The 27,798-nt window shown below is 43.3% G+C and overlaps 1 protein-coding gene and 1 long non-coding RNA gene across 2 annotated transcripts in view; one reads left to right on the top strand and one right to left on the bottom strand.

Moving 5' to 3' along the window:
* Positions 1–23,532, bottom strand: part of CAPN3 (calpain 3) — a 53,219-nt gene extending 29,687 nt beyond the window's left edge. Inside the window, exon 1 of the mRNA XM_055537488.1 lies at positions 22,757–23,532. Within this exon, the coding sequence (XP_055393463.1) occupies positions 22,757–23,065 (309 nt within the window). The 5' untranslated portion in view covers positions 23,066–23,532. The remainder of the gene's footprint in view (positions 1–22,756) is intronic.
* LOC129621272 (uncharacterized) lies at positions 18,050–27,733 on the top strand. Its single transcript, XR_008699170.1, has 3 exons — positions 18,050–18,169; positions 26,508–26,612; positions 27,434–27,733. It is a non-coding gene; the product is annotated as an uncharacterized LOC129621272 (long non-coding RNA).
* Positions 27,734–27,798: the final 65 nt, after the last annotated feature.

The raw sequence follows: 27,798 nt of genomic DNA, 5'->3' as shown, positions 1-27,798 counted from the left end.
TTTTTTGGGATCCATACGGTCAAAGGCTAAACCTTACATCCTAAGGTCAAACCCCAAACCATAATGAAATGTGAACCATAATAAATAAAAATAATATTGTTACTACTTCAAAACTTTCACATGTAGGATAAAGTAAATAATGTACATTAATGTCATTAGGAACTAGGATATTTTTAGTGTAAAAGAGAATATGTAGGGGGCCTCCCTGCTGACTCAGTGGTAAAGAATACACCTGCCAATGCAGGAGACAGGGGTTTGAACCCTGGTCTGGGAAGATCCCACATGCTCTCAGAGTAACTAAGCCCTTGAAACACAACTATTGAACCCTCGCTCTGGAGCCCGTGTTCCACAACAAGAGAAGCCGCTGCAGTGAGAAGCCCGCGCGCAACGAGAGAGTGGCCCCTGCTCGCCGCAGCTAGAGAAAAGCCCACATAGCAACAAAGACCCAGCATGGCTAAAAATAAGTAAACTTCAAAAAGAGATGTCATTAAAAAAGAAAATACGTAAAATTATAAAAGTGAATAACTTAAGTAAAAACCCAGCAATGTTAAAGTTGAGTTGGATATTTAAGTATAACTCATGATTCATTTTTGTCTAACAAAATTTTCTATCTCCCTGCACTAAAACAAAACATAAAAACTAGAAGCAGTAAAAATTTAGTAAAGAGAATATCAACTACCAGAATACTGTCTTTAAAAACCGTTTTCCCCTAATAAAATATAAAACTCTCATTATTTCAAATAAGACTCTTTCCTCTTAAAAAGCAAAGCAATTAAGGTATAGTTAACATGTTATTTTTGTCTCCCCAGTATTTTGCATCCTTGCAATACGTTCCCCCCTCTCCTGAAATTATAGCTCAGCTTTCAGCTGGAGGGCAACCCTACTGTCAGCACTCGTTCCGGTGGGCGTCCCCCTTCACCCAGCTCCACACGGCTGTTGCGGCAACTAGAGTGAAGGTGATTAGTTCAGGAATGGGCAGATGACCAAATCTAGGCCAGGAGATATGGGCCAAGTCTTTTGTTGTAACTATTGAGAAAGAAATACATTCTCCTCCAGGAGTTACTAAGCTGGAGAATGTCAGCCTGAAGCTGCTTGTGCCCATTTCTGCCCCTTTGTGAAGGTAACCTACCTGAGAGTAAAGACAGCTCAGAAGAAGCAGATGGAGGAGTGGGTGGAGAGGGCAGAGGTGATGAATAGACAGACAGATAATATTAGGAAGTGTGTCTTGATGTGGTTTGAGACCTGGATTCCTCTAAACCCAATCATCATCTTTGAAAATTCAGTTATAGAACGTTTTTTGGTTTAAGTTAGTTTGAATTGGGCCTCTGTTACTTACCAACTGAGATGCTTGACTATTGAGTGTCCTGCCCCTCTTATAAGAGAACATATTATAGACTGACTCAAATAATGGAATTTTGGCTACATTTTTTAGCTGTCACAGGGGTAGCTTTCTCTCCTTGGGTCTACAGGTTCAGAAGCCTCGTACCCCCATCTGCCACCAATTCCACGCTGACAACTTGGAAAGGAGCAGCAGCTGCACTGCTTTCTCTCCTGTCTGCTTACAAGTCCAGGTATTTGAGTGGAGTTCCATTTTTTGCAATGGTAGAGATTCCCCAATATGCTACATTTACCTTCAATACTACCTCAGCTAAACTCAACAGACACTAATTGGACTTCTGAGTACGTACAGGGCTGGGGGATTGAAGGATATGATAAAAAGAGGAAATCATCCCTGCCTGCCCTCTGGGAAACCCCCAGCCTAGAGACCCTCAATTGTGTGTCCTCATGAGAGATGTTTGTTTGGCGAGGGTCAGTTAGCAAGCTTGTTGAGGATTAATTCATAGAATAGCTAGATTTGCCTAGATACCCTCCTCACTGCCCACTTTTCTGGAGTGTCTGAGACCTGTTTTTGTGGGTTGATATAAACAAAGGGTAAACCATGCTGGCTCTGTCACTTTAGCTTGGGGCCCTAAGGCTTCTGGCCACTCCTTTGGCTATAATTTGGAATGAGACTGGATCTGTCAGTGATGGAGCCGCACCAGTTAGCATCAGGTAACCATTTCCTCCATTTTTGAGTGCTGTGGTTTGCACAGTGTCTCCAAACTTTTTTTTTTATTGTATACCTCCATCATAAGAGCATTTTTCTGGTGGCTCGGATGGTAAAGAATCTGCCTGCAATGCAGGAGACCCAGGTTGGATCCCTGGGTTGGGAAGATCCCCTCGAGAAGGGCAAGGCTACTCACTCCAGTATTCTTGCCTGGAGAATCCTATGGACAGAAGAGCCTGGTGGGCTACAGTCCATGGGGTTGCAAAGAGTCAGACACAACTGAGCAACTAACACTTTCACTTTCTTTCCATCATTAAAATGTTCTGAACACACAACTCTACAAAAGTATTTTTATTAGTTTAAAATTATCTGTTTGTATTATCCTAACATATAATGTGCATTATAAGATAAAAACATACATTTAAAAGGGTGGGCTAATATAGATGTACGTAGGGGACTTCTGGTTTCAGCTCCAACATGCAAAGAGCTTGGAAGTCATCACTCCCTTCCTTACCACAAGAAAAAGCCAAACACCTGAAAACCAGTGATTTTGCTTGGACCCATCAGAGAATTGAGGTTAGAGGTCAACCCACTACACTGAAATAAAGATGCAAGTGAAACCAGAGAGTTATAGCCAAGATCTGTTTATCTGGGGCAGAAGCTGCCTCAGCCACAAACTGGGAGAAACACTGAAATGGTAACCTTGATGAATTTCTGGAAGCTGAGTGAGGACTAGCACAGAGTGAGAAACTTCTGGAGGCCACATCTTTAGAAGAACCTGCCTCCCCCATACTTTCATGGTTTCTACCTCCAAAAATTCCACTAAGTTCTTGTGGTGAAAATTCAAGAGAGATCCTCCTATAGGGGAAAAGGCTTTTCCTGTCTTACCTATGTTGTTCAGTTCAGTTGAGTTCAGTCGCTCAGTCGTGTCTGACTCTTTGCCACTAGACCATTCAGGTATGACCTAAATCAAATCCCTTATGATTATACAGTGGAAGTGAGAAATAGATTTATGGGACTAGATCTGATAGACAGAGTGCCTGATGAACTATGGACAGAAGTTCGTGACATTGTACAGAGACAGGGATCAAGACCATCCCCATGGAAAAGAAATGCAAAAAAGCAAAATGGCTGTCTGGGGAGGCCTTACAAATAGCTGTGAAAAGGAGAGAAGCGAAAAGCAAAGGAGAAAAGGAAAGATATAAGCATGTGAATGTAGCTGCTGCTGCTGCTGCTAAGTCGCTTCAGTCGTGTCCAACTCTGTGTGACCCCATAGACGGCAGCCCACCAGGCTCCCCAGTCCCTGGGGTTCTCCAGGCAAGAACACTGGAGTGGGTTGCCATTTCCTTCTCCAATGCAGGAAAGTGAAAGTGAAGTCGCTCAGTCGTGTCCAACTCTTAGTGACCCCATGGACTGCAGCCTACCATGCTCCTCTGCCCATGGGATTTTCCAGGCAAGAGTACTGGAGTGGGGTGCCATTGCCTTCTCCAAAGAATAGCAAGAAGAGATAAGAAAGCCTTCCTCAGTGATCAATGCAAAGGAATAGAGGAAAACAACAGAATGCAAAAGACTAGAGATCTCTTCAAGAAAATTAGAGATACCAAGGGAACATTTCATGCAAAGATGAGCTCGATAAAGGATAGAAATGGTATGGACCTAACAGAAGGAGAAGATATTAAGAAGAGGTGGCAAGAATACACAGAAGAACTGTACAAAAAAGATCTTCAGGACCAAGATAATCACGATGGTGTGATCACTCACCTAGAGCCAGATATCCTGAAATGTGAAGTTAAGTGGGCCTTAGAAAGCATCACTACCTATGTTGGGGGAAGTATATTACTCCCACTCTAGCTCCCTCTAGTCTTTCTCACCAAAGAAGGGGAAAAAGCTATACCAGTGGAAAAATGTGTGAAGGCCACAGCCCAGAGAGACAGGCCCATTAAAAGACAGAGCTTTAATCATTAGACTATGGAACACTTCCCCTCTCCTACTGTACTACCACATCAACAGGGCTCCAGTGAAATAACGGTGACTTACAGCTGAAAGAGCTGTAAGATGTAAGCTCGGATAAGTACTTGGGAAAGCCCAAAGTCAGGAGAGGAAACAAACCAAGGATATTAAAGGAATTTGAAGCTTCCGACATCTGCAGCTATAAGAAACAACCATAGCACAACCAGCCTCTAGCCGGCCTAACATAAATCCTCATGCCAGGGCTTTTCTAGTGGTCCAGCGATTAAGACTGCATTCCCAATGCTGGGGGGGGGGCGGTGGTCAGGGATGGGTTTGATCCCTGGCCAGGGAATTTCTGCACACCACTATGGTGTGACCAAAAAAAATTCACCTCATGCCAAAGGATTATTTATCTCAGTTCTTATTACCCAAAACAATGTCTACTTTCAGCCAAAAACTACAAGAGATGTCAAAAGCCAGGTAAAAGCAGTCTGAAAAGGTAAAGCAAACATCAGAACTAGATTCAGATATGACATAGATGTTGGAATTACCAATTAGGGGGTTTAAAATAATTATGACTAGTGTGTCAAAAGGTCTAATGGAAGAAGTAGACAGCATTCAAGAAAAGTTTGGTAATATAAGCAGAGCGATGGAAATCAAGAAAGAATCAAAAGGAAACGATAGAAATAAAAAATATTACAACATATATTTGATGGATCCGTCAGTAGATTAGACAAAGACAAAGAAAAAAATCAGCAAGATTGAAGATAAGACAATAGGAATTTCCTAAAGTGAAATGCAAAGAGAAGAATATAACAACAACAAACAGAGCAGAACATCCAAGAATGGTGAGACACTCAAAATGGGCAACACATGCATAATTGGAACACTGGAGGGAAAAAGAACAGAGCAGAAGAAATATTTGAAGTAATAATGCCCAAGAACTTTCCAAAATTAATGACAGATAACCAAATCACAGATCCAGGAAGCTCAAGGAACATCAAGCAACATAAATGCTGGAAAGATAAAACATAACTACACTTAGGCATATCATATTCAAACTGCAGATAACCAAAGATAAAGAAAAGATCTTGAAAGAAGCCAAGAGAGGGGAAATGCTCTAGAGGAAAAGAGATAAGAATTATAGCAGACTTTTCTTCAGAAACCATGCAAGCAAGAAAGATCAGATTGAAATACTTAAATTGATAGAAAAACCCATCAACCTAGCATTCTATATGCAGAGCATTAACCTTTCAAAACTGAAGGACAGGGACTTCCCTGGTGGTCCAGTGGTTAAAAATTTGCCTTACAGTGGAGCGGATATGGGTTTGATATCTGGTTGTGAAACTAAGATCCCACATTCCACGGGGAAACTAAACCTGTGTTCTATAGCTAGAGAGAAACCTGTGCACCACAACAAAGATTTCATCTGCCACAATTAACACCGGATGCAGCCAAAAATAAATAAATTTTTAAAAAACTGAAGGAGAAATAAAGGCTTTTCAGACAAATAAAACCACAGGGAATTCATTTCCAGAAGACTTGCCTTTCAAGAAAGGTTAAAAGAAGCTCCTCCAGGAGAAGGAAAATTATTTAGAACAGAAACCTGGACCTATATAAAAAAAGGAAAGGCATCAGAGAAGGTATAAATGAAGGTAAAATAAAGCTTTTATTTTTCTTATTCTTAATCTAAAGATAACTTTATTTAAAGTAATAAAAACAAAAACATGTTGAGTACTTACAGCATATGGTAAGTGAAATGCGTGATAGTAATGTCTCGAGGGAAGGGAGGGAGAAATTGGGTATTTTCTATTATAAGGTACTGGCAGAAAGTGAAGAGGAACTAAAAAGCCTCTTGATGAAAGTGGAGAGTGAAAAAGTTGGCTTAAAGCTCAACATTCAGAAAACGAAGATCATGGCATCTGGTCCCATCACTTCATGGGAAATAGATGGGGAAACAGTGGAAACAGTGTCAGACTTTATTTTCTTGGGCTCCAAAATCACTGCAGATGGTGACTGTAGCCATAAAATTAAAAGACCCTTACTCCTTGGAAGAAAAATTATGACCAACCTAGATAGCATATTGAAAAGCAGAGACATTACTTTGCCAACAAAGGTCCGTCTAGTCAAGGCTATGGTTTTTCCAGTGGTCATGTATGGATATGAGAGTTGGACTGTGAAGAAAGCTGAGCGATGAAGAATTGATGCTTTTGAACTGTGGTGTTGGACAAGACTCCTGAGAGTCCTTTGGACTGCAAGGAGATCCAACCAGTCCATTCTGAAGGAGATCAGCCCTGGGTGTTCTTTGGAGGGAATGATGCTAAAGCTGAAGCTCCAGTACTTTGGCCACCTCATGCAAAGAGTTTATTCATTGGAAAAGACTCTGATGCTGGGAGGGATTGGGGGCAGGAGAAGGGGACGACAGAGGATGAGATGGCTGGATGGCATCACCAACTCGATGGACGTGAGTTTGAGTGAGCTCTGGGAGTTAGTGATGGACAGGGAGGCCTGGCATGCTGCGATTCATGGGGTCGCAAAGAGCTGGACACGACTGAGCAACTGAACTGAACTGAGACTGCATATATCGGAGAAGGCAATGGCAACCCACTCCAGTACTCTTGCCTGGAGAATCCCAGGGATGGGGGAGCCTGGTGGGCTGCTGTCTATGGGGTCGCACGGAGTTGGACATGACTAAAGTGACTTAGCAGCAGCAGCAGCAGACTGCATATATGGACTTCCCCAGTGGCTGAGATGGTAAAGAGCCAGCCTGCCATACAGGAGACCCAGGCTCAATCCTGTGTCAGGAAGATATCCTAGGGAAGAGAATAGCTACCCACTCCAGTATTCCTGCTGGAGAATTCCATGGACAGGGGAGCCTGGCGGGCTACAGTCTATGGGGTCGCAAGGAGAATACACATTTCTGCTCTCAATATCACATGGAAGAGTCACTAAGACCACACTCTGGGCTATAAAACACACTTTGACAAATTTCAAAGAATATAAAACATACAAAGTATGTTTTCAGATGACAGTGGAATGAAAATAGAAAGGAATAATAAAATAACTGAAAAACCCCAAATTATTTGGAACTTAAATGACACAATTCTAAATAACACACAAGTCAAAGAAGAAGTTCCAGGAGAAGTTACAAATTATTTTGAACTAAATAAAAATATAACATCAAAATTTGTGGAATGCAGTGAAACCAAGGCTCAGAGGGAAATCTACAATATTAAATGTATATATTAGAAAAGAAGAAAGATCTGATATCAGTACCAATATTCTACCTTAGGACACTAGAGAAAGAAAAAAATTTAAGCGCAAAGCAAGTAGAAAAAAAGAATAGGAGCAGAATCAATGAAACTGAAAATAGCAAAACAATAGAAAGAATAAAGCCAAAAACTGGTTCTTGAAAAAGTCAATAATATTAATAAACCTCTAGCCATGCTAACCAAGGGAAAAAAAGGGAAGACACAAATTACCAATATCAAAAATGAACAGATCACTACTACTGATCCCATGGACATTAAAAGGATAATAAAGGAATACTACAGATAACTCTATGACCACAGGAACTGGTAACTTAGATAAAACATACTAATTTCATGGAAGACACAAACTATCAAAACATGCATAAGGACAAATAGATTATCTGAATATGGCTATACCTGTTAAGTTTTGTTCAATGATTAATGACCCTCCAAAAAAGAAAGCACCAGATCCAGATAATTTTCTTGGTGAATTCTGCCAAACATTCAAGGAAGAAATGATACCAATTCTCTACAATACCCCCCAGAAAAATAGAAGCAGAGAGAACACTTCGTAACTCATTCTATGAGGCCAATATTACCCTAATACTCAAATCAGAAAATGACGTTGCAAAGTAAAACTACAGACCAATATCTCTTATGAAAGTAAAACCAAATCCTCAAAAAAATTAGTAACTCAAAAACAACAAATTATAAATGAAATTATACACTACAGACAAGTGGGATTTATTCCAGGTATGCAAGACTGGTTCAACATTTGAAAATCAATCATCACAACAGGCTAAGAAGAAAAATCAATGATCATATCAATTGATACACAAAAACCATTTGACAAAATTCAATACCCATTCATGATAAAAACTCTTAGGACCAGAGGGGAATGTCCTCAAGTTGGTAAAGAAAATGTACCTTTTTTTAGAGACCTACAATTATCATCATATTTAACGTTGAGAAATGAGATGCTTTCTCCTTCAGATTAGGAGATTAGACAAGTCAAAATGTCTCCTCTTACCACTCTTTTTTTTTCTTTTTCAAAAAATTTATATTTTTGATTCAAGGATAATTGCTTTACAGAATTTTGTTTTTTGCCAAATATGAATCAGCCATAGTCCTCTTACCACTCTTACTCAACATCATATTGAAAGTCCTGGCTAACGCAATAAAACAAGAAAAGGAAATTTATAAAGATTGGAAAGGAAGAAGTAAACTCCTCATTCACAGATGATGTAACTGTCTATGGAGAAAATCCTAAACAAATAACAAAAAGAAAAACACATTTCTGGAACTAATAAGGAAATATAGCACAGTTGATGGATAAAAAGTTAGTATATAAAAGTCATACACACACAAAGAGAAATATTTTGGTATGAGTCACCATGAACTCATGTTTCACTAATTACGAATACAGTCAGTTAAATACAGAAATATAGATACGTCTGGGATAAACCCTGGGACTCTGCATTTTAAACTGGCATCCCAGGTGATTCTGACGCAGGTAGTCCAAAGACCACAGTTTGAGAAGCACAGAGTAGCTGAATACAGTTGAAACAAATGGGCTCTTCAGTTGCCGGGCTATAAGGCATCCTTGAGCAAACTGCGGAGAAGGCAGTGGCGCCCCACTCCAGTACTCTTGCCTGGAAAATCCCATGGGCGGAGGAGCCTGGTGGGCTGCAGTCCATGGGGTCGCGAAGAGTTGGACACAACTGAGCGACTTCACTTTCACTTTTCACTTTCCTGCATTGGAGAAGGAAATGGCAACCCACTCCAGTGTTCTTGCCTGGAGAACCCCAGGGACGGGGGAGCCTGGTGGGCTGCCGTCTATGGGGTTGCACAGAGTCGGACATGACTGAAGCGACTTAGCAGCAGCAGCAGCAGAGAAAACTGCTTTTCCCAGTAAGGAGTGTGGCAGGTCAGCACGGACCTTTTTATTTAAACAGAAGTGACATATCACTAATGAACCAGCCTTAAGGCAAACAGTTAAGAAGACAAGTCTCCAGCCTCCTGCAGCCTCCTATTCCATAACTTTTCACCACCTTCCATGGAACTCCTTTTGTAACTATGAGCCCTAATTCTGTTCACCACTCCGCTTTCCCATCCCAGAATACCTGCTCTAGAGAAGAGATGTGATAATGATCCCTTACTGTTTTACTATGACTTTAAGTCAGTGCATTAGTTCTCTCAAAATATTTACAGTCTCAGGCATTTATAAAGTATTAAATAGTCTTTAGTTCAGGAATAGAAAATAACAGCTCCAGTTTCAGGAGGAAGCAGGAAAGTATTTGGGAGCAGGAGTATGTTAATAAGCCACTTGGTCAGATCCAGGATCTTTGGTCTCAGGCTCTGGACCACTTGATCTCCTGTCCCCAGGAGCTGTCCCTCCTATCCCTACCTTTGGCCTTTTCCACGCGATGGCCTTCATCTTGGTTTTCTGGCTCAGCTCATGGGAGCCCAGGGATTGGATGCCTGCTGGGAACACACGGTCTTCAAAGAGGCACTTCTGAGCCAGGCACCGTTGTCTGAGAACAACAAAATCCTGCCCCTCATACTTGATGGGCTGTGTGGCAGTACCCTCTCCGTTTCTCCTGTCCCTCTCACGGATCACACGGTCACAGAAGAATCCTGGCAGCAGGTAGGGCATGGTGACCGCTCAGGGAGTGGAGCTGGGCCTTTGCTGTGGCCTCTTTCCTGCTGCGCCCTCGGTCCAGGCCTAATCCTCCCGTGAATGGGCCGGAGCCTATATAGCTCCTCCACCCTCAGCTGCGCAATGCAAATGAACACAGCCCAGAGAAAGGCCGTGGTCAGAGTCAGCAGCTTTGGCTGGAGGCCCCTAAGCCCACGGTCAAGGGGCAACGCCATGCCAGTCAGACAGGGAGCCGGCAAGGGGAGCAAGAGAGCCAGGGACGGCCCCAGGACAGGCCACAAAGCCTACAGACCTTCAGGCCACCTCCATCAGCCTTGCTGGGATTCTTTCTTTAAAAAGAGAAAATATAGTTACAGAGAGGCTTACCCTGCCTCAGCAAAAGGCATTCAGGCCTTTAACACTGGCGGCCAATGGGATATAGCATGGGGCCTTCGAAACATGCTGTATACACTAATCCTATACAGGCTGCTGAATGCATAGGAGGAATCTGCTCCGGGCCATTGTCTGAGGTTAATGAAGCCTTCATTCTCCTGATGTCCCTGCCCCATCCCCCCAAAGACCTTGACTGACCATTTCAGGACTCGAATCTGTGAGAGGAACCTTGAAGGTAGGTAGCTTGACCTCGAATGAAAGTCCCTGTGAAAGTGGGTTCCAGTGGCTGTGAACCGACACACACTGTTCCGAGTTCAAGACCTTTGAGGCAGAGAACGTGGTGGACCCGGAAGGAGGATAAATGTGTGTCAGAATTATATTCACAAGTAATCTCGGCTTTTTCCACATTTCACCATGCTCAAATGGGCAGTTCGAGTGTGAGTACAAGGAGCTGGCCCGGGGAGAAACTCCGTTCTGGCAGCCTGTCCATCAGGAGGATGCGTCTCCCTGTTCGTTTGTGCGGGCTCATCAGTCTTCATCTACTACGTGTTTCTCAGTGTGTGGTCTTTGGACTACCTACATCAGAATCACCTGGGATGCCAGTTAAGAATGCAGATTCCCAGGGCTTATCCCAGACCTAAGGATTCAGATCCTCTTGGAAGGGGTCAGGGAGATTCTATGTTCACTAGTGTTTGAAACCATGGCATTAGTTTTACAGGATACTATAACAGCTCGAAATAATTTTTTAAATTTATTATTTTTAAGTTTATTGTTATTACTTTTTATTTTTGTCCATGCTCAGCAGCATGTGGGATCTTAATTCCCTGACCACAGATCAAAACTGTGCCCTCTGCAGTGTGGAAGCCTGAAGACCTAACCCTGAACTGCCTGGGAATTTCCTCAAAATACTTTTTGAGGTCAGTATTTTTTTAAAGAAATAATTTTATTTTTATTTGGTTTATACATGAATAAAGTTTTTAAAAAATCAAACAAAAGTTATCTAGAGGAAGCGCAGTCTCTTGCCCCACAAATCCCTCACTTCAGAAGCAGCCACTTTTAATTCTTTTAACTACTTTTTCTGGTATTTACCTCTATGTTTTTAAGTAATATGCTTGTACTATTACTTTTTAATTTACTATCTTTAGAAAGTATCAATAGAGTTCCTACTTGGGGGAATGAAGTTTAAGTTTCTCACATTATGCTCTGCCCATCGTCTTCCCAAAATAACATCATAAATTTTAGAGAAATTAAAAATCAGTATTTACTTTAGTATAATTGGGTAAATATTGTCCACTTAGCTAATTTCAAAATTCAGACTTATATTGAAGAAAGTAGGGAAAACCACTAGATCATTCAGGTATGATCTAAATCAAACCTCTTGCGATTATACAGTGGAAGTGAGAAATAGACGCACAGGATTAGATCTGATAGAATGCCTAAAGAACTATGGATGGAGCTTCCTAACATTGTACAGAAGGTGGTGATCAAAACCATCCCAAAGAAAAAGAAATGCAAAAGGCAAAATGGTTTTCTGAGAAGAGACAACAAATAGCTGAGAAGAAAAGAGAAGTGAAAGAAAGAAAAAGAAGCAAAGGAGAAAAGGAAAGATATACCCATCTGAATGCAAAGTTTCAAAGAATAGCAAGGAGAGAGGAAAAAAGCCTTCTTCAGTAAACAATACAAAGAAATAGAGGAAAACGATAGGATGTGAAAGACTAGAAATCTCTTCAAGAAAATTAGAGATACCAAGGGAACATTTCATGCAAAGATGGGCACAATATAGGTCAGAAATAGTATGGACCTAACAGAAGCAGAAGATATTAAGAACAGAAGGCAAGAATACACAGAAGAACTATACAAAAAAGATCTTCATGACCCAGATAATCAAGATGGTGTGATCATTCACCTAGAGCCAGACATCCTGGAATGCAAAGTCATGTGGGCCTTAGAAGCATCACTATGGACAAAGGTGTCTGTAGTGACTGCAGCCTCAAATTAAAAGATGCTTGCTCCTTGGAAGAAAAGCTATGACAAACCTAGACAACATATTCAAAAGCAGACACTACTTTGCTAACAAAGGTTTGTCTTTTCAAAGCTATGGTTTTTCCAGGAGTCATGTGTGGATGTGAGACTTGGACCGTAAAGAAAGCCGAGCGCCAAAGAACTGATGATTCTGAACTGTAGTGTTGGAGAAGACTCTTGAGAGTCCCTTGGACAGCAAGGAGGTCAAACCAGTCAATCCTAAAGGAAAACAGCCCTGAATATTCATTGGAAGGACTGATGCTGAAGTTGAAGCTCCAATACTTTGGCTACCTGATGTGAAGAACTGACTCCTTAGAAAAGTCCCTGATGCTGCATAAGATTGAAGGCAGGAAGAGAAGGGGATGACAGAAGATCAGATGGTTGGATGGCATCACTGACTCAATGGACATGAGTTTGAGCAAGCTCCAGGAACTGGTGATGGACAGGGAAACCTGGTGTGCTGCAGTCCATGTTGTCCCCCAAAATTGGACATGACTGAGCAACTAAACAACAACAAAAACAATAAAGACAACAAATGCTCAAGAACTACATGAGTTATGAACAATTCTCTTCCTTGTTCATAATCAACAAAATGCATCTTCTCATACATTTCTTGGCTATTTCTGTCTCTGTCCCTCCCATTTATAGCATAATACTGCTGAGTTATTTCAGCTTATTCCTCCTATGATATCTAGAGTCCTGTTGTATTATGACTTCTGGGAAAAGCTGCTGTCTTATGGGATATAATGGGAAGCAGTCCTGAAAGTTATTTATAGGATTGTCACTTTCAATGAAACTCATGGCCCCCATCTGCACTCCAGGATGGCACTGTGATGACTGATTTTCTGCTTATAGAGAGGGCTGACTCTCAATTGGGTATCTCATTTTGACTTTCAATTACCATCATCAGTACATCTTGGTTCATTGTGCTAAGCAAGTCATATACAGTATCTCATTCAATCCTTACAACAACTCTAAGAAAGCAGGAACTTTGATTTCCTTTTCACAGGTGAGGAAATCAAGCCTTGGGAAAGGTCACTAACTTACTTGCCTGAGGTCACACTGTTAAGAGGTGGAGCTGGGATATTAATGCAGTTTCTTTGACTCGAAAGCATGTGCACTCCCTTTGCTGCCTATCCTGATAGTAATTGCTGGCTTACCTTGAGCACCTACTTGGACTTTATGGATACTGGCTCAGAACAGCCATTTGATTAGAGTATCACTATCTGCATTATAGAAAAGAAACTAAAAGCTTGGAAACTTAATGACTTGCTAGGGACAGAGTCAGGGTTCAGACCAAAAATCCGTCTGACTTAACCACTCTGCACCATGTCCCCAGTGCTTCCTCTTTGTGGCTAGTCTGGTGATGCAACGTCTCTCTTAACTGTCTGACAGGTGATGACACTAAAACAGATTACAAAAAGACCTCCTCCCAGCCAGGTTCACTGGAAAGGTACTAATCCTGAGAGAAGCAACTGCACATGACTGGGTCCTAGACCCGGGGACAGGGTGCTCACTGCACACAGCCTCAGCGTCCCTATGACTCTGCATCTTCCCTCTCTTCTCACACTGGAATGGAGTAAATTTATTCTGTGCCAAACTAGGATTTCTTCCTTTCAGAATTGAGTAACTCAGGTCATGTGACCCCCCCCCCCCCCCCCCCGGTAAGGAAGTCACACAGGGTACAGTGTTAATTTTAGCAGTGATGGGCATTGGCAGCAGTCATTAGAGCAAGAGACCTCCAGTGTCCCCACAGGTTGTCAGAAAGCTTCCAAATCCAGGGTGCTGATGTAAAGGGCAAGCCCTGGGTCCTAGGAAGTCAATGGTCAGCTGTGTTCTACATTTTAGTCCTTTTCTTCAACTCCAGTTCAGACTAAAAGGAACCAGGCTCCTTAAAGAAACGATTCATTCCAGGTTCTAGAGCAAGAAATTTACAAGACGAGCCTGGGACTTTTTGTTGTGGCCAGAAAACAAGGAAGCAGTTGAGGATGAATGGTGTCATGTCAAGTGATAACAGGCAACACTGTCTGAAGATGGGACAATTTAAACATCAAAAAGAATAATGACTGCAATGGATTAAAATATGTTGTAGTGTTTCCTATTGATCACACTGTTCATAGGGTATTATTTCAAGCTGTGATCCTCAGGAATAGGGAGAACATAGGAAGAGAGTTGATTCTCATTATTATTCTTGGTAGTTACGTTCTGTAAATTCACTGTGAATGTTCAGTTAGTGAATATTGAGCCATCACACCTGGTGGAAATACAATATTAGATTCCTGGTAGTCTCTGATCACAAGATTTTCATCAACCCATCAATATACAACCTTATTTTATGTGCATTTCTGTTTAAAGACACCTTATTTAATATGTTATTAATTCATTAACATTGAACTGACAGCACCATAGCTCATGCCTGAATGAAGCTTATCTAATACACGTATTTTCTCCTTAAGGCACATCACAGCCTTCTTGCACTTTAGAACACTCAATAGTACTTTAGCACAGCACGTTGGGGGGCATTTTAAAAGAGAAATCAGCAATAAAAAGTACTGAAATGTGACCAAACGTAACACCAAACAAACTATGAGAAGGACTCTTGTTTACAGTCTGAGAGCTGAAACTAGCAGGCAGAGGGTCACCTTGTCTGACTTCAGCTAGGAACGTGTATGGAGGGAGACAAATTTTTCAGTGCCCTACACATGTCAGCAAATGACTGATGGAGCCATATGGATATTGACTTAGGGGTTACAAATAAATTTCAGTGAGTAGGCGAATTCACAGATAAAGAAGTCCTAAGGGTCAACTAATCATGGATCACAGCATTGACATCTCCAGGGAGGGAAAAACCACTTCCTTTGGAGTCAGAGGAATGGCAATTTGATCTGAAGCAACTAAAGGAAGGATGGCATTATTCACAAATAGGGAGAATTACAATATAGAGGAAATCAGATGACTCTGTTTCACTGTCTGCTGGGTCAGAGCCGGATATAATGTGCTAAAATTGTGGCCGGAAAAGTTCTGGCTGGAAATAAGCATGAACTTTCAGACTGTGAAAGGTTCATGCAGGAAGGAGATGGGGACTTCGTTTTACCTTCAAAACCTTAACATCAGGAAAGGAGCCCCTCTACCTGGAGTGGTGGAAAGCAGTAGTTTCCAAACATTTTCAATTCTATGATTTATAATGAGTTTTTTATAGCAGTTTTTATACTCCTGTATAATATATACTATATATTCCTGGTGCTCTGGGGGTATACAGTACACTTCTAAAAGTTCTATCGTGATTATTTAAATCTGAAGTTTGGATGAAAATAGTAAAGAAGTGTCAAGCTTTTTTTAAAAAGTAGAATGCTTCCCAGGTGTGAGCTAAGGCCTTGTGGTTCCTTGGAGATCTTGAACCCCCATTCACAGCCTCTGAGAGGTCAGGCCCTTCTTGCCCCCACTTGCTTCTTCATGCTTCTCTCCTTTCCCCATTCCTGTGCTTTCCACATTCTGATTTGCGGGTGTGCTGGCCCAATCCAGCTTGTGAAAATCTAAACACTAACTTCCATCCTTTACTGAGGAAAGTCACATACTTGCCTCCAGCATTTCACAAGCTCATCAATAAAGGGATCTTTGAGGTTCAGGTCAAGGGGGGTTTAACCCTGGCAGGTGAAGCCTCCTACCTTGTTGCTTCCCCCACCCCATTTTGGCTTCTGTTCTAGCTCTCCTTTCTCTTGTAAGTAAATCAGCATTTTTTTTTTCTTTTTCTCCCCCAGAAAACAACCATGTCCAGCCCCCTTCCTGTGATTACAAGAATCTTCCTACATTTTCCTTGGGCGTTTTCCTCTTGAAGAGAGAAGCTGAAGATTCGACCATGCTGAGGATTCACATATAAAAGCACATTTGGATAAACATGTATAATATATCAAAGATAATTTTGTGGTAATAAGACCTAACCTGGAGAATGTAATGATTTATTTTAGTTTCATTTTTGACTGTTCCATGAAGCATGTGGGATTTTAGTTCCCCAACCAGGGATTGAACCCGTGGCCCCTGCATTGGAAGCGTGGATCCCTAACTAGTGGACCACAGTTCATAGCATTCTCCAGGCCAGAATATTGGAGTGGGTAGCCTTTCCCTTCTCCAGGGTATCTTCCCAGCCCAGGGATCAAACCCAGGTCTCCCACATTGCAGGAGGATTCTTTACCAGCTGAACTACCAGGGAAGCCCACTAGACCACCAGGGAAGTCCTATTTTATTTTAAAATTTTGTCTGGTGTAACAACTTGGGACAGGGAGAAGTTAGTTCTGCCTGGATAGTGGGGACCTGGGAAGGGGCAGGAGACCAGGTCAGACAGACAGCAGCAAAGTCCAGCTTCAGGGGTTGGATTCAGGCTGATAGGAGCCCAGGAGAAAGAAATGGTTTGGGAAGAGGAGTATGAAGGGGGTGGCAGGACTCTGAGTTTAGGAGAAAAGGGGTCTTATTTGTCTTATTTCTCCATTCTAAAGGCAGTTTTCCCCCCCTCATATTTTAATATTCCTGAAATTGTTACACATCTTACATTAGAAACTTCCTTCAATTGCATTCAGCTGGGTGGTGATTGTGACCTTCCAGGGATACCCTCTGATAAGATCAAGAAAGTACCAGCATCAGAATCTTCTAGACTTGGTGAAAGACGGTTCATGATAAATTACAGCATGGAAAACTTATCTAAACTCTATCCTTAAAAAGAGTGTAATTCAAGAAATTTCCAGGTTTGGAACTATAAGGAGACAAAGTTGCCTGTTCAGAGTACAAAGGGACTTCTGTCTGTCTGGGAAAGAAGTTTCCTCAGGTCTAGGCAGAGGGAACTAGCTGACCCAAGGAAGCAGAAGAGCAAGGCTGACAGCCAGGTTAGAATAACAGGGCAAAGCACAACTAGATATGGGCTGTAATAATAATAACAGGTTAGAGGGAAGGCATACACTAGAGACGGGTGGGTGAAGCTGAGACCCAGCTCTGAACTGGCAAAGGGCCGGGCCCTGAATGGATGGCATGGAAACAGGACTTGAGAGGAAAAGGTAATTGGGCAGCCTATGGCTAGAGGCCCAGCTACTGCCAGCAAATTATAGAACACTAGATCTGGAGATCAGGGAAAGGTGGTTAATTTCCCCAACTCCCAAGAGCCAGTGAAAACAAAGAAAGCTGAGCAGAAAGTGGCTCAGGGAAAATGCAGAGTCCCAGCTGTCAGCCCTAGGAGCTTAGAGGGCAGAGGAGGAAGGGAAAACAGATTTCCTAGGGGAAGAGCTGAAGGGATGAATTAGAGGTGGCTGTATATCAACAAGGGGTTCCCTGGTGGCTCAGATGGTAAAGAATCTGCCTGCCAAGCAGGAGACACAGATTTGATCCCTGGGTTGGGGAGATCCCCTGGAAAAGGAAATGGCAACCCACTCTAATATTCTTGCCTGGGAAGTCCCATGGATAGAGGAGCCTGGTGGGCTTCAGTCCATGGGGTCTCAAAAAGTTAGACTTGAAGAGCAACTGAAGAGCAATAGCAGTATGTCAATGATGCAGTTTTGACCTCAGCTGTGAATGGGAGGTCCAAATAGGCTATAACCTCTCCTGGCAGAGCCAAGAGACACTGAGGCTGTATCCATGAAGTGCAGTTTAACCTGAAGTCTGACTTAGCCTGGCTCCCAAATAGAGTTGACCCCTCCTTCTCTGGGATCCAGGTTAGGGTGGGGCTGGAAAGAGATCGAATTTACTGAAAGGAAACTGTCTAGGGTCAGAGACAAGGGAGGCTCAGGAACATGTTGCCAGTCCCTGTTGCTGGAGGCCTTAGTGAGCTGAGCTGACTTGGAGGGTCTGCACCACACGGAACCCCTGTGCCCTACGCCACAAGAGGATGTGAGTCAACTTGCCTATGGAGGGAAGGGTAGAGGCACCAGGAAGGGAGATGCTGCTTCCCAAGGGAGAATTCCCTCATGGCCCTCTTGGTCACTGTGGAGTGATTTGGGGATCCCACATTCCCAAGGGTAAGGAGGGCACCAGATGCACAAGGTCTTGCAGCTGGCCCCTCACGCCTCTCCCCTCCAAAAGCAAAAGGGATTTAAGTTGTCTCTGATTTTAACAGTGATTGCAGGAGAGTGTGGAGAAATAACATGGAATGCACAAGGCAAAAGCAGATGGGGAAATGGGAACATTTGCTCGCCTCCTTAGTCCTGAGGTTGTTAGAGCCAGTCGCTGAGTGAGCAGCCGTGTTCCCCAGGGCATTGTGATCCCCCATTATGTGATCACCTTCACACTCCCATTTCACAATCAAACGCACTTTTGTATTTGATAGGGGATGACTGGAATTGCCCAAAAGGACAAGCAGTTGCCTGCCCACAGGAGATGGTTCACACATAAATCCTCACAATAGGTAGACAGCTTCATTTAGATCAGGGACAAAGTACTCAAATACATTACTGTGACTAGTATCTTGTTGGTCGAGACACAAATGAAGCTGGAAAGATGTTTCTGACATTGCCCTTTTTAGAGGCTGCACATCTAGTCATATTGGGAGCATTTTAAATTCATGGGCACTCCCCCACGTGCCAGGCGCCTGTAAGTCTTTGGTGTGGATTAACTCAATCTTCACAACAATGTTGTGAGATGGATCTTTTTATTAGGATTATTCCTCATTTTTCTGATGGGGGAATTTGTGACAGGCAAAGAGAAGAGTAGGTGGTCAAGATTACCCAAGTGTTATGTATCTGAATCAGATTACCCAAGTTTATGTATCTGAATCTGATCTCGGGTCAGGACTGGGCTCTTAGCGACTCTGCCATTCTACCTCTAGCTCACAGGGGCTGCTGCTTCCAGGGCCCCAAACCCCTAAGACACTACCTAATTCCTTTTGTGGCTTGTGGAGAACCCAGTAAATGACACCCCACTTCTGTGCCTGAGTTTTGAACCAATGGATAAATGAGACAAATGTGTAAGGCAGGTGGTAGTCAAAAATGCTACATTTATTGTTCATAAGTCTGATCTTGGCTTCTAAAGCCCACAATTAGATAGATTTTGTTGCTAAGAGTTGAGTTTCTATAGCCAGAATGCCTGGGGACAATAATAGTACTCACCTCTCCGGGTTGTTGTGAAGATAAAATCAGTTAACATGTGAAAGCACTTAGAATAGTTATCATTGTGTTGAATTCTTAGGGTTAATTGTGATCATCCTATTTGCCAGTATGTATGAGTCTCAGGGAGTCTGAGGACTCCCCTCAGCGACCTGCCTTTGGGAAACTTGCCACAAGGAACAGCAGGTAGCTTGTTCCCAGGAGGAAAAAGAAAGGAAAGTGTTAGGCTTCACAGGTTGTGTTCTCTTTACGAACCCACCCTCCCCGCTCGCCCCACCCCAGGGGAGGAGAGAGGCCATGTTATGTGACCGCAGCCCCTACCGCGTGAAATGGAACACAGGTTTCACCCCACACCTGTCCCCAGAACAGGTGGGCCAGAGTCATCAGTCTCCCAGAAGCCCTTTTAGAGCCATTCTTCTCTGTCCGGGGGTTTGTCATCAAGAAAATTTGGCTTAACAATTGGGAAGTGGTGTAAGGTTTGGTTGCTTTCTGATCCTAGAAATAGATGCTGTAAGTAAAGCGTGAAGGAATCAGATTGTTTGGTTTGGAGACTCAATGTGTGATGCTGTCTATGAGAGGGGGAAAGGCAGTGAGGCTGTGCCTGGTGCGGGTGAGGAGAGATTGCAGGAGGGTGCGTGGCCTGTGTCTCTCTTCCTTTAAGCGGAAAAGGTTGACGTGCAGCCGTTTATCTTAACTAGAATCATAGTTCGTCATGAGGAATTCTCCCTTTATCATCATCATCACCACCACCTGATTGTAATAAGCAATACTTGATTGTGAATAAAAATTCAGATTGGTGTTGACTGACTCTGTGCTTTTGATAGTAAAAGCAAGAAGGGCCTCTCATAGGATATAGTCCTCTTTTCAGACTGTTTGAGCCTGACAAAGGTCACTACCTCTATGAGATGCACGGAAAACTTATGTCTCCAAGAAGTGCTTTACATTTCAGAAAGTTCAAGTCAACGCAGTAGTTCAGTCTCAATCTCATTGCTGTGTGACTGTAGATAAGTCACATGCCCTTTCTGGACCTTAATCACATCACCTGTAGGTGAAGGGGCTGGACCACATCTCCAAGATATTCCAAGGCTGACCATCTCTAATTCTGTATTCTAGTTTATACCAATGAGCCTAAGAGGCAGTGTTCCCCAAAACTCAACCTCAGAGGAAATAGGGACATTTTAACAGAGAGTGGGCTTTGCTATCTGGACCTTTAGAAACAGTACAAAGTTCCAGACTTGGGGTGGTGGTGGTGGTGGGAGCACAATTCAGGACGAGGCTTCTCATGGCCTTCCTTTCACACTGACAATGACAGTTTGTTTCGGGACCCATCTAGGGCCTAGAGCATAACAGACCCATTTAAGGCATGTTTATTAATGTGTAGGTCTAAGTTTTAAGGCTAAAATCCACCAACAATTTCACTAAAAGCAGTATTTGTAAGTTTTTGGGTTTTTGTCTCTGCAGTACCGTTAGAAAAGGCTTTTAGGAATGATTAGGTTGGAGCACAGGACTGTCCCCTCTCAGAGGTCAATGCTCTGTGATGTGGGCTTTCATTGACCACCAGCAGCTGAGTGCCTACTGTGGGCCCGGTGCTTTGCTAGGTGAGGGGCTCCGAAGAGGAATGAGAATGCTCCCCCTGTCAGCTGATGGGAAAGGCCGTGAGAAAGCTGGAAGGAAGTGATACCTGAGCAGGGTTTCACAGCAAGGGTAAGGAAGAACAAAGCAGATAAAAACAAGAAGGGCATGGCAGGCATACAGAGGAGCAAAGGCTGAGAGGTACGAGAAGACTTGGGACAACAGAGCAGCTGCGTGTGTCAGGGTCCAGGGGAGAGAGTGAAGGAGAGATGGATGGGGAGGCCAGGCTGGCTGGAGGAGAGGCAATCCCCCAGGTAGGGAGTTTGATCTCAAGGCCTGCGGGCAGGGGTAGGGAGAGCGGTGTGGTTGAAGGTATTTCAGCAGGGATGTGATGTGTCCCAGTGCCCTGGCAGCAGGGCAGTGACTGGGTTGGGGAATGGAGTCCTTTCCAATCCTCTCTCCTAAACCGAGGGCCCTCAGGACAGTCATGGACCTGACCACAGAACCGGCAGGTGGGGAGTGGGGCCCTTGTGGAACACACAGCGTGAAGACAGGGTTGCTGGCTATTTCATCTCAGGTTAAAATGAAACACATGGCTCATGAATAGCACCGGGTCCCAGTGCTTCTTTTTAGTTTGCCAGTGGCCATGTGGTTCTGAAATACAGAGCCCTGGAAAGAGGAGAGTGGCAGCGAAGATTACTTTTTCAAGCACAAAATGTTAGGATTAGAAGGAGAAGCCCCAGTCATCATTTGTCCTCACCTTCTGTATGAGGAAATAAAGACACCCTACAGCGAGGCTTATCCAGTTTAACCTGATGAAGCTAAAAAACAGCACTCAGATAACATGGGTTCCTCAGGAGGGGCTCTCTCTCTGGCCTAGGTTAACTCTCCTTGCCTTCTGATCCCATAGCACCCTGAACGTTGTCTCCTGAAATTTATGTCTTGTTCAAAGCATGTCTTGCCCTCAGGACTCTTGGCTGCAGGTGGGCAGGAATTTTTGTTTTTCTTATTTACACGGACTCCTCAGTTGCTTGCCTGGTTTCTGGCTCTAGAAGACGTTCAAAAACATTTATTGAATTAAAGAAAGGGTCATGCCAGAGGTGTGATCAGAGAAGGAAGCCTGGGAAATGTGACTTGCCTTCTGGTAGATCACTGTACATGGAAGCCAGAGGCTGGAAGAGCCATTAAGAGAGAAAGGGTTTTCATCCAGGCTGTCATGCGTGTCCTGAATAGGCTTTGCTGTGGTGTGTCTTTATTTCCTCATTCAGGAGGTGAGGACAAATGATGGCTAGGGCTTCTTCTTCTAATCCTAACATTTTGTGCTCGAAAAAGTAGTCTTCGCTGCCACTTTCCTCTTTTCAGGACTCTATTTCAGAAAAACATGGCCACTGGCAAACTAAAATGAACATCACAATTTTCACCCTCCCATGAGAGAGTGAAAAAAATCCTAATCAGATGCAGGCCACTCAACAGAGAGTAGATCTGGAATCCTCTCCAGGTCAGAATTTTGGAAGTTGTTTGGATATTCCAGTTTGGAATTTGTTCTGGGAAAGGAATATTTCCTTTTTATAGGGTGAATTAAATTGAGTTCCAATTGCTTTCGTAAAAAAAACAAAATTTTTTTCAGAAAGAGAGCAAGGAGTGAGAATGAGCCCTCCTCCCCTGAGAACAGAGCCCCGTGGAGCTGCTCCAGGATCCTCCACCCAGTGCCCTGTGCCTCCATGAGCTTTGCCGTGGGGAGGTGCTGAGTAGGAGGTTTTCTCTGAGGCAAAAAAACCCAAGCAGCAAGCAGTCAGCTACTCACCGGAGGTCTCTTCCAGACGAACTGGATGGGGAACTTTTGGCTGTAAAACAGGGAGGTCTCGTCCGGTGGGAACTCAGGATCCACAAAAAGAACCTTCTTTTCCAGACATTTCTTGTGAAGCTGCTCGAATGTCTTCTCTTTCACCCCAATAATGGGAAAATTGCGGCTGATGATGGCTGAGTAGATGCCACTTGGGTTTCCACCCCCTGCCTCGGTGCCCTTGCCCTGGGCTGCCTGGGCGATGGGCCCTGGGGACCTGGGCTCAGCCCCTGTCCGTGGGGCCACGGAGGCGCTAATGACGGTCGGCATGGCAGGCAAATTTGGAAAGAAAAGGTTTTTAAAGACAGCAAGATTCAGCTACCTTTAAGGAAAGGAAGCAACTGCAAAGGGGAAGTTCCAGTGATTCTGTCATCAGAAAGAAAAATGTCCACATCCAATTCGAAGTTTAAAACCCATCAGAAGGTCGTCCAGCTTAAAAACTGAGCTGTGGTCCGGAAGCCATCAGTTTTCCTGAGGAAGGAGCACTAAAGGATTTCTGCAGCAGTTTTTACCTGGGGGGCTCCAACCAGCAGCATACATACCAGAGGGAGAGAAAGAGAGTGAGGGTTGTGTTTCAGTGGCCCAAAGAAGCTTGAGCCAGGAAGACCAAAAATAGACATGAAGAAAGATCATGAGTATGAGAGCAAGAGAGAGGGTAGTGGTGCAGTTAGACTGCGTGGTAGAGAGAGGAGGACCTGGTCAGGGATGTCCCTGTGTTGCCTTGAAGTGCTGATGTTATCAGGAAATGAAAGGGGAATATTTGAGTACGTTGAAACTGAAAATTAGCAAAGAATGGCAGATGCAGTATTGAATCAGCAGACTACCAAACTATTGGCCACCAGATTAATGGAGAACAGTATTGAGAAAAGCTAGCGAGTGTGGATGTGAAATACTGAATTCTAGGAGAATATTCTAGGCATTTTTAAGAACACGGTTTTTACTTTTAAAAATTCTAGGATATCAGACCATTATTCAACTTGATTTGGTATCTCTTCTAGAATGTTCTGATGTCAGCGTTCAGTGAAACCGTCTGGGTAGAAAATGCCACTCAGCAGAGTTCTCAGCTGAGAAAATCCCTGTCTCTTCTTGACCTAGGCATCACTTGTCTCTCTCCACCTCCCCAAATCAACACTGGGACCAGATCCTTTACGAAAAGTGCACCTGAGCACAGCATATTCAGGCGTGCCACATTAGGCATCTGAGTCAGAAGTTGGAATTGGATACTGATCCAGATTGGCTGTCAAGTCCTGGCATGTGATACCTAAAGAGGTGGCTTCAGGCACAAGTGGCTCTGGGGAAGGGAACTGCCTGCCTGGCCTCCACCTTGTCTTCTGCTCATGGTAGCTGCTACCCAGGCTGTAAGGAGATGGCCACATTCCAAGTGTGGCTGAGTGGAATCTAGTCCCAGACTGCAGTCCCGCCTGTCCCCATGTGACCACCTCATCAGCCCAAGGCTATGAGAGAAGTAGGGAAGTGACAGCTGGAATAGGGAGAATTACCCGGGTCATGATCACCAGGGTTGCAGTTTTGAGGAGCCCTAGGTCTGGAGTTGCAGCTTGTAGGAACCATAAGCTCATTCTCCCATCCCTCCAAGGAAAAGCCCAAGGGTCTTTACTGCTATTCTTGAAGAGTAGAACAGAGGAGGGAGCATCTGAAGCTGATGTCTAGGTTCACAGTCTAGGCTTTCTGCTCCCTTGCTGTGCCTGTGCAGCTGTAGGTGGAGTGTGTGTGTTAGTTGCTCAGTCATGTCCGACTCTGTGACCCTATGGACTGTAGCCTGCCAGCCTCCTCTGACCATGGGATTTTCCAGGGAAGAATACTGGGGTTGGTTGTCATTCCCTTCTCCATGATTAAGTAGGTTACTTCTTCCTTTCATCTGATGTCTCAGTCTTCATGCCTATAAAATGGGTATAATGGTAGTCATTCTGTTATTGAGTTGTTGTAAAAATTAAGCAAATTGTGTAAAACATTTAAAATAGTGCCAGGATTGTCTTAAGCACATAATAAATGTTGTTATTGTGTCAACTTAAAAAAATGCACAACGTGAGAGTTGCAAGTTAAGTTTTTATTTGGGCAAAATGAGGCCTGCAGCTGGAGAGACAGCACCGCAGATAGCTCTGAGACACTGCTCCAAAGAGGCAGGGAGGGTCAGTATATATGTGATTTTGGAAGAGGGAATACATGCAATCAAGCACATATTTTTCTAGAAGGTTTATGCTAGTCTCATAAAGCTTTTGCTAGTCATGAGGAACAGTCGTTACCATGAAGGGTTTTAGTGCTTTTCTAGATATGAAGAGATATGAGAATTGGGCTCATAAAATTGGCTCCTGAACATATCTAGCTATCTGAAGATCTGTTCTGCTAGTTTCCCTCCTCCCCCACTGGAGCACAGTGCTTTATTTCTGCTCTCCACCCTGAACTCCTTTCATGGCGCGTTGAACGTCAGCAGCTGCCACAGCACATGGTTTAATCCTTGTAGATGGCGAGTGCCTGTGGCAAGTGCCAGTTTGTAGTTGACAATTGTTAGAGATGAACCAAAGTTAATACTATTTTGGGGTTAACCAGGTTGAATGACATTGGTACAAATCAGCTTTCACTTTATGAGCATCTACTGAACCTCTTCCATGTGTACAGTGAGTGCGTCTGCCCAGGACCGTGTGGTCACAGTCTCCAAGCAGAGGTGTGGTGTGCCTACCTGCCTGCACTAAAAGAGCCTCCAAAAAGACTGACTTCACCCTCAGATGAAGGTGAAGTCTCAGATGAAGACTTCACCTAAGCCTATAGAAGGCTCTTAATAAACACATGTTGCATATCTGTTGAATGAAACTTCTCTGTGTGAGAAGAAATTTCTTCTGCTTCTTATTGCTTTGCCAATGCAATTAAAGTATCTTGGCTGATTTGTCCCTGGGGGAGGAGCTGTCTCCAGGCCACACACAGCTGATCTTTCTTTCCTCAACTGTCTAAGCCAACTCCATCTGTGGGTAATGAAGACAGGTGTGTGATGGAGATCAGCCTCTTGTCATAGCAGGATGGGAATATCAAATGCACAGAGTGCAAGGTGGTATTCAGTTTGCTTTACCAATGGTTGTGGATAAAACCCCTATCAGATGAGCAGGTCCAGACTCAAGGTTTATTCATCTACACAGCTGTAGAAACTCAGGCTCTCAGTAAGAAATCCAATCTGAGCCCACAAACAAAGGCAGATAATGAGCATGTAAACAGCTGCACATTTCAATTCCTGGAAGCCTCTTCAAGAGTGAAGGGAAAAAAAAGAATGAAGGACTAGTTTTTATAACACATTTCAGCCTAAGTTATGCAGTATCTGTGGCTGGAATGACTCCTGTTACACCAACAAGGCAGTTAATGATTGTGTTTCACTGTCTCCCACCAAAATTTAACTCAACACTTTTGGAATTAATGAATTCATTTATAATTAGAACACCTACCACTCGTTACATGCCTACTTCACATAGTTTTTAAAACTTTTAAATTAATTTTAGGCATACAAAGGGATTGCAAAGACAGCACAGAGTTCCCAAATACCCTCAATAGCCTCCCTTAATGTTTATACCTTATATAACCACGGTACAATGATCAAAACTCAGAAATGAATGTTGGTAAGGTACTATTAATTGAACTACAAGATACGTTTAGATTTTTGTCAGTGTTCCCACTATGTAGGTTTTTTTTTTTTTTTCCTCTTCTTTTGCAGAATCTGATCTGCATTGCATTTAACTGTTGCGTCTCCTTGGTGTCCTCCAATCCCCGACAGTTCCAATCTCTCCTGAACTTGGCACTTTTGAAGTGTACTTGTCAGGTATGTTGCAGAACGTCCCTAACTTGAGTTTGTCTGATTTTCACGTGATTAGACTGAGGTTATGTTTTGGGGGGAAGACTATCACAGAGGTTATATGCCCTTCTCATCAAATCAGACATGGGGGTACTTAATATTGATGTATTTGATTACTGGTGATATCAACCTTGATTACTTGGCAAAGGTGGTATCTACCAGGTTTCTCCAAAGTTACTATTTTTTTCCTTTCATACACATGGAATACTTTGAGTCTGTATACAACCCTGCAGGTTTGATTAATTCCATTTTAGAGGTGAGAAAACTTGTGCTATCTACTGTATTTTTAGTTGTCATGGGAAAGTCACAGAATTTTAGAGATTATCTCTTTTCTTGAAAAAAGAGGAAACCCAGGCCTAGAGAGATTAAATGACATGGCCAAGATCACCCTGCCAGTTCGCTACAGAACCAAGCTAGATCCTGGGTCTCCTGATAATCAGTGAAAGAGTAAATGCAAAACTAAGACTCCCATAACTGCATTAGGCATAAGATCTCTGGATTCCTGTATATAAATAGTCAGGGCTTCCCTTCTCCTACCTCTGATGGGAGTGGAATCTAACACCATCAGCCGTGCTGAAAACAACTGTTGAGAAGCAGCTGTCTGACTCTGGCTGGCCTTGCAGCGACACTGCAGTCTTGAGCAAGGCTGGTCATAAGACAGGCAGATCTGATATCAAATGCCAGTGTCTCCTTTATTTCTGCTAGAATGCCAGTTACACGGCCTCCATTGTCTATGGTTAAGACTGTAATGTTTCCAGGAGAGTTGCTGATGGCTCTCTATCCCCTAGGCTGAGAAGTTATTTTAGTCTAGAGTGCCACCTCCCTCCCACCCCTGGAATTATGCTGGGCATTCAGAGGATTTGATGGACGGAAATCTTAAAAACAGAGTGGAAAGCTTGATATTGCCATAGGAGTTCCATTACTGAGAAGGCTTTTAGGTAAGATGGTCAATTATGAGCTAAAAGCCATTAAACTCCAAATATTTAAGTGTTTTGACTGTGTTTCTGCTATCATTATGATACACTGATACTGAAAGGGATGTGAAAAAGTGAAGGAATTCTGCACACAGACCAAACTCCAGAATCCCCTATGGCTATTCCCTATATATCTGATAGGCCAATCTCAGTTAACCAGGATGTACGGTTCCTTGGTC

Source organism: Bubalus kerabau, chromosome 10 (assembly GCF_029407905.1).
Source record: "Bubalus kerabau isolate K-KA32 ecotype Philippines breed swamp buffalo chromosome 10, PCC_UOA_SB_1v2, whole genome shotgun sequence".
NCBI lineage: Eukaryota > Metazoa > Chordata > Mammalia > Artiodactyla > Bovidae > Bubalus > Bubalus kerabau.
Note: the sequence above shows the minus strand (reverse complement) of the source record. Positions and strands in the feature narration are given on the sequence as shown.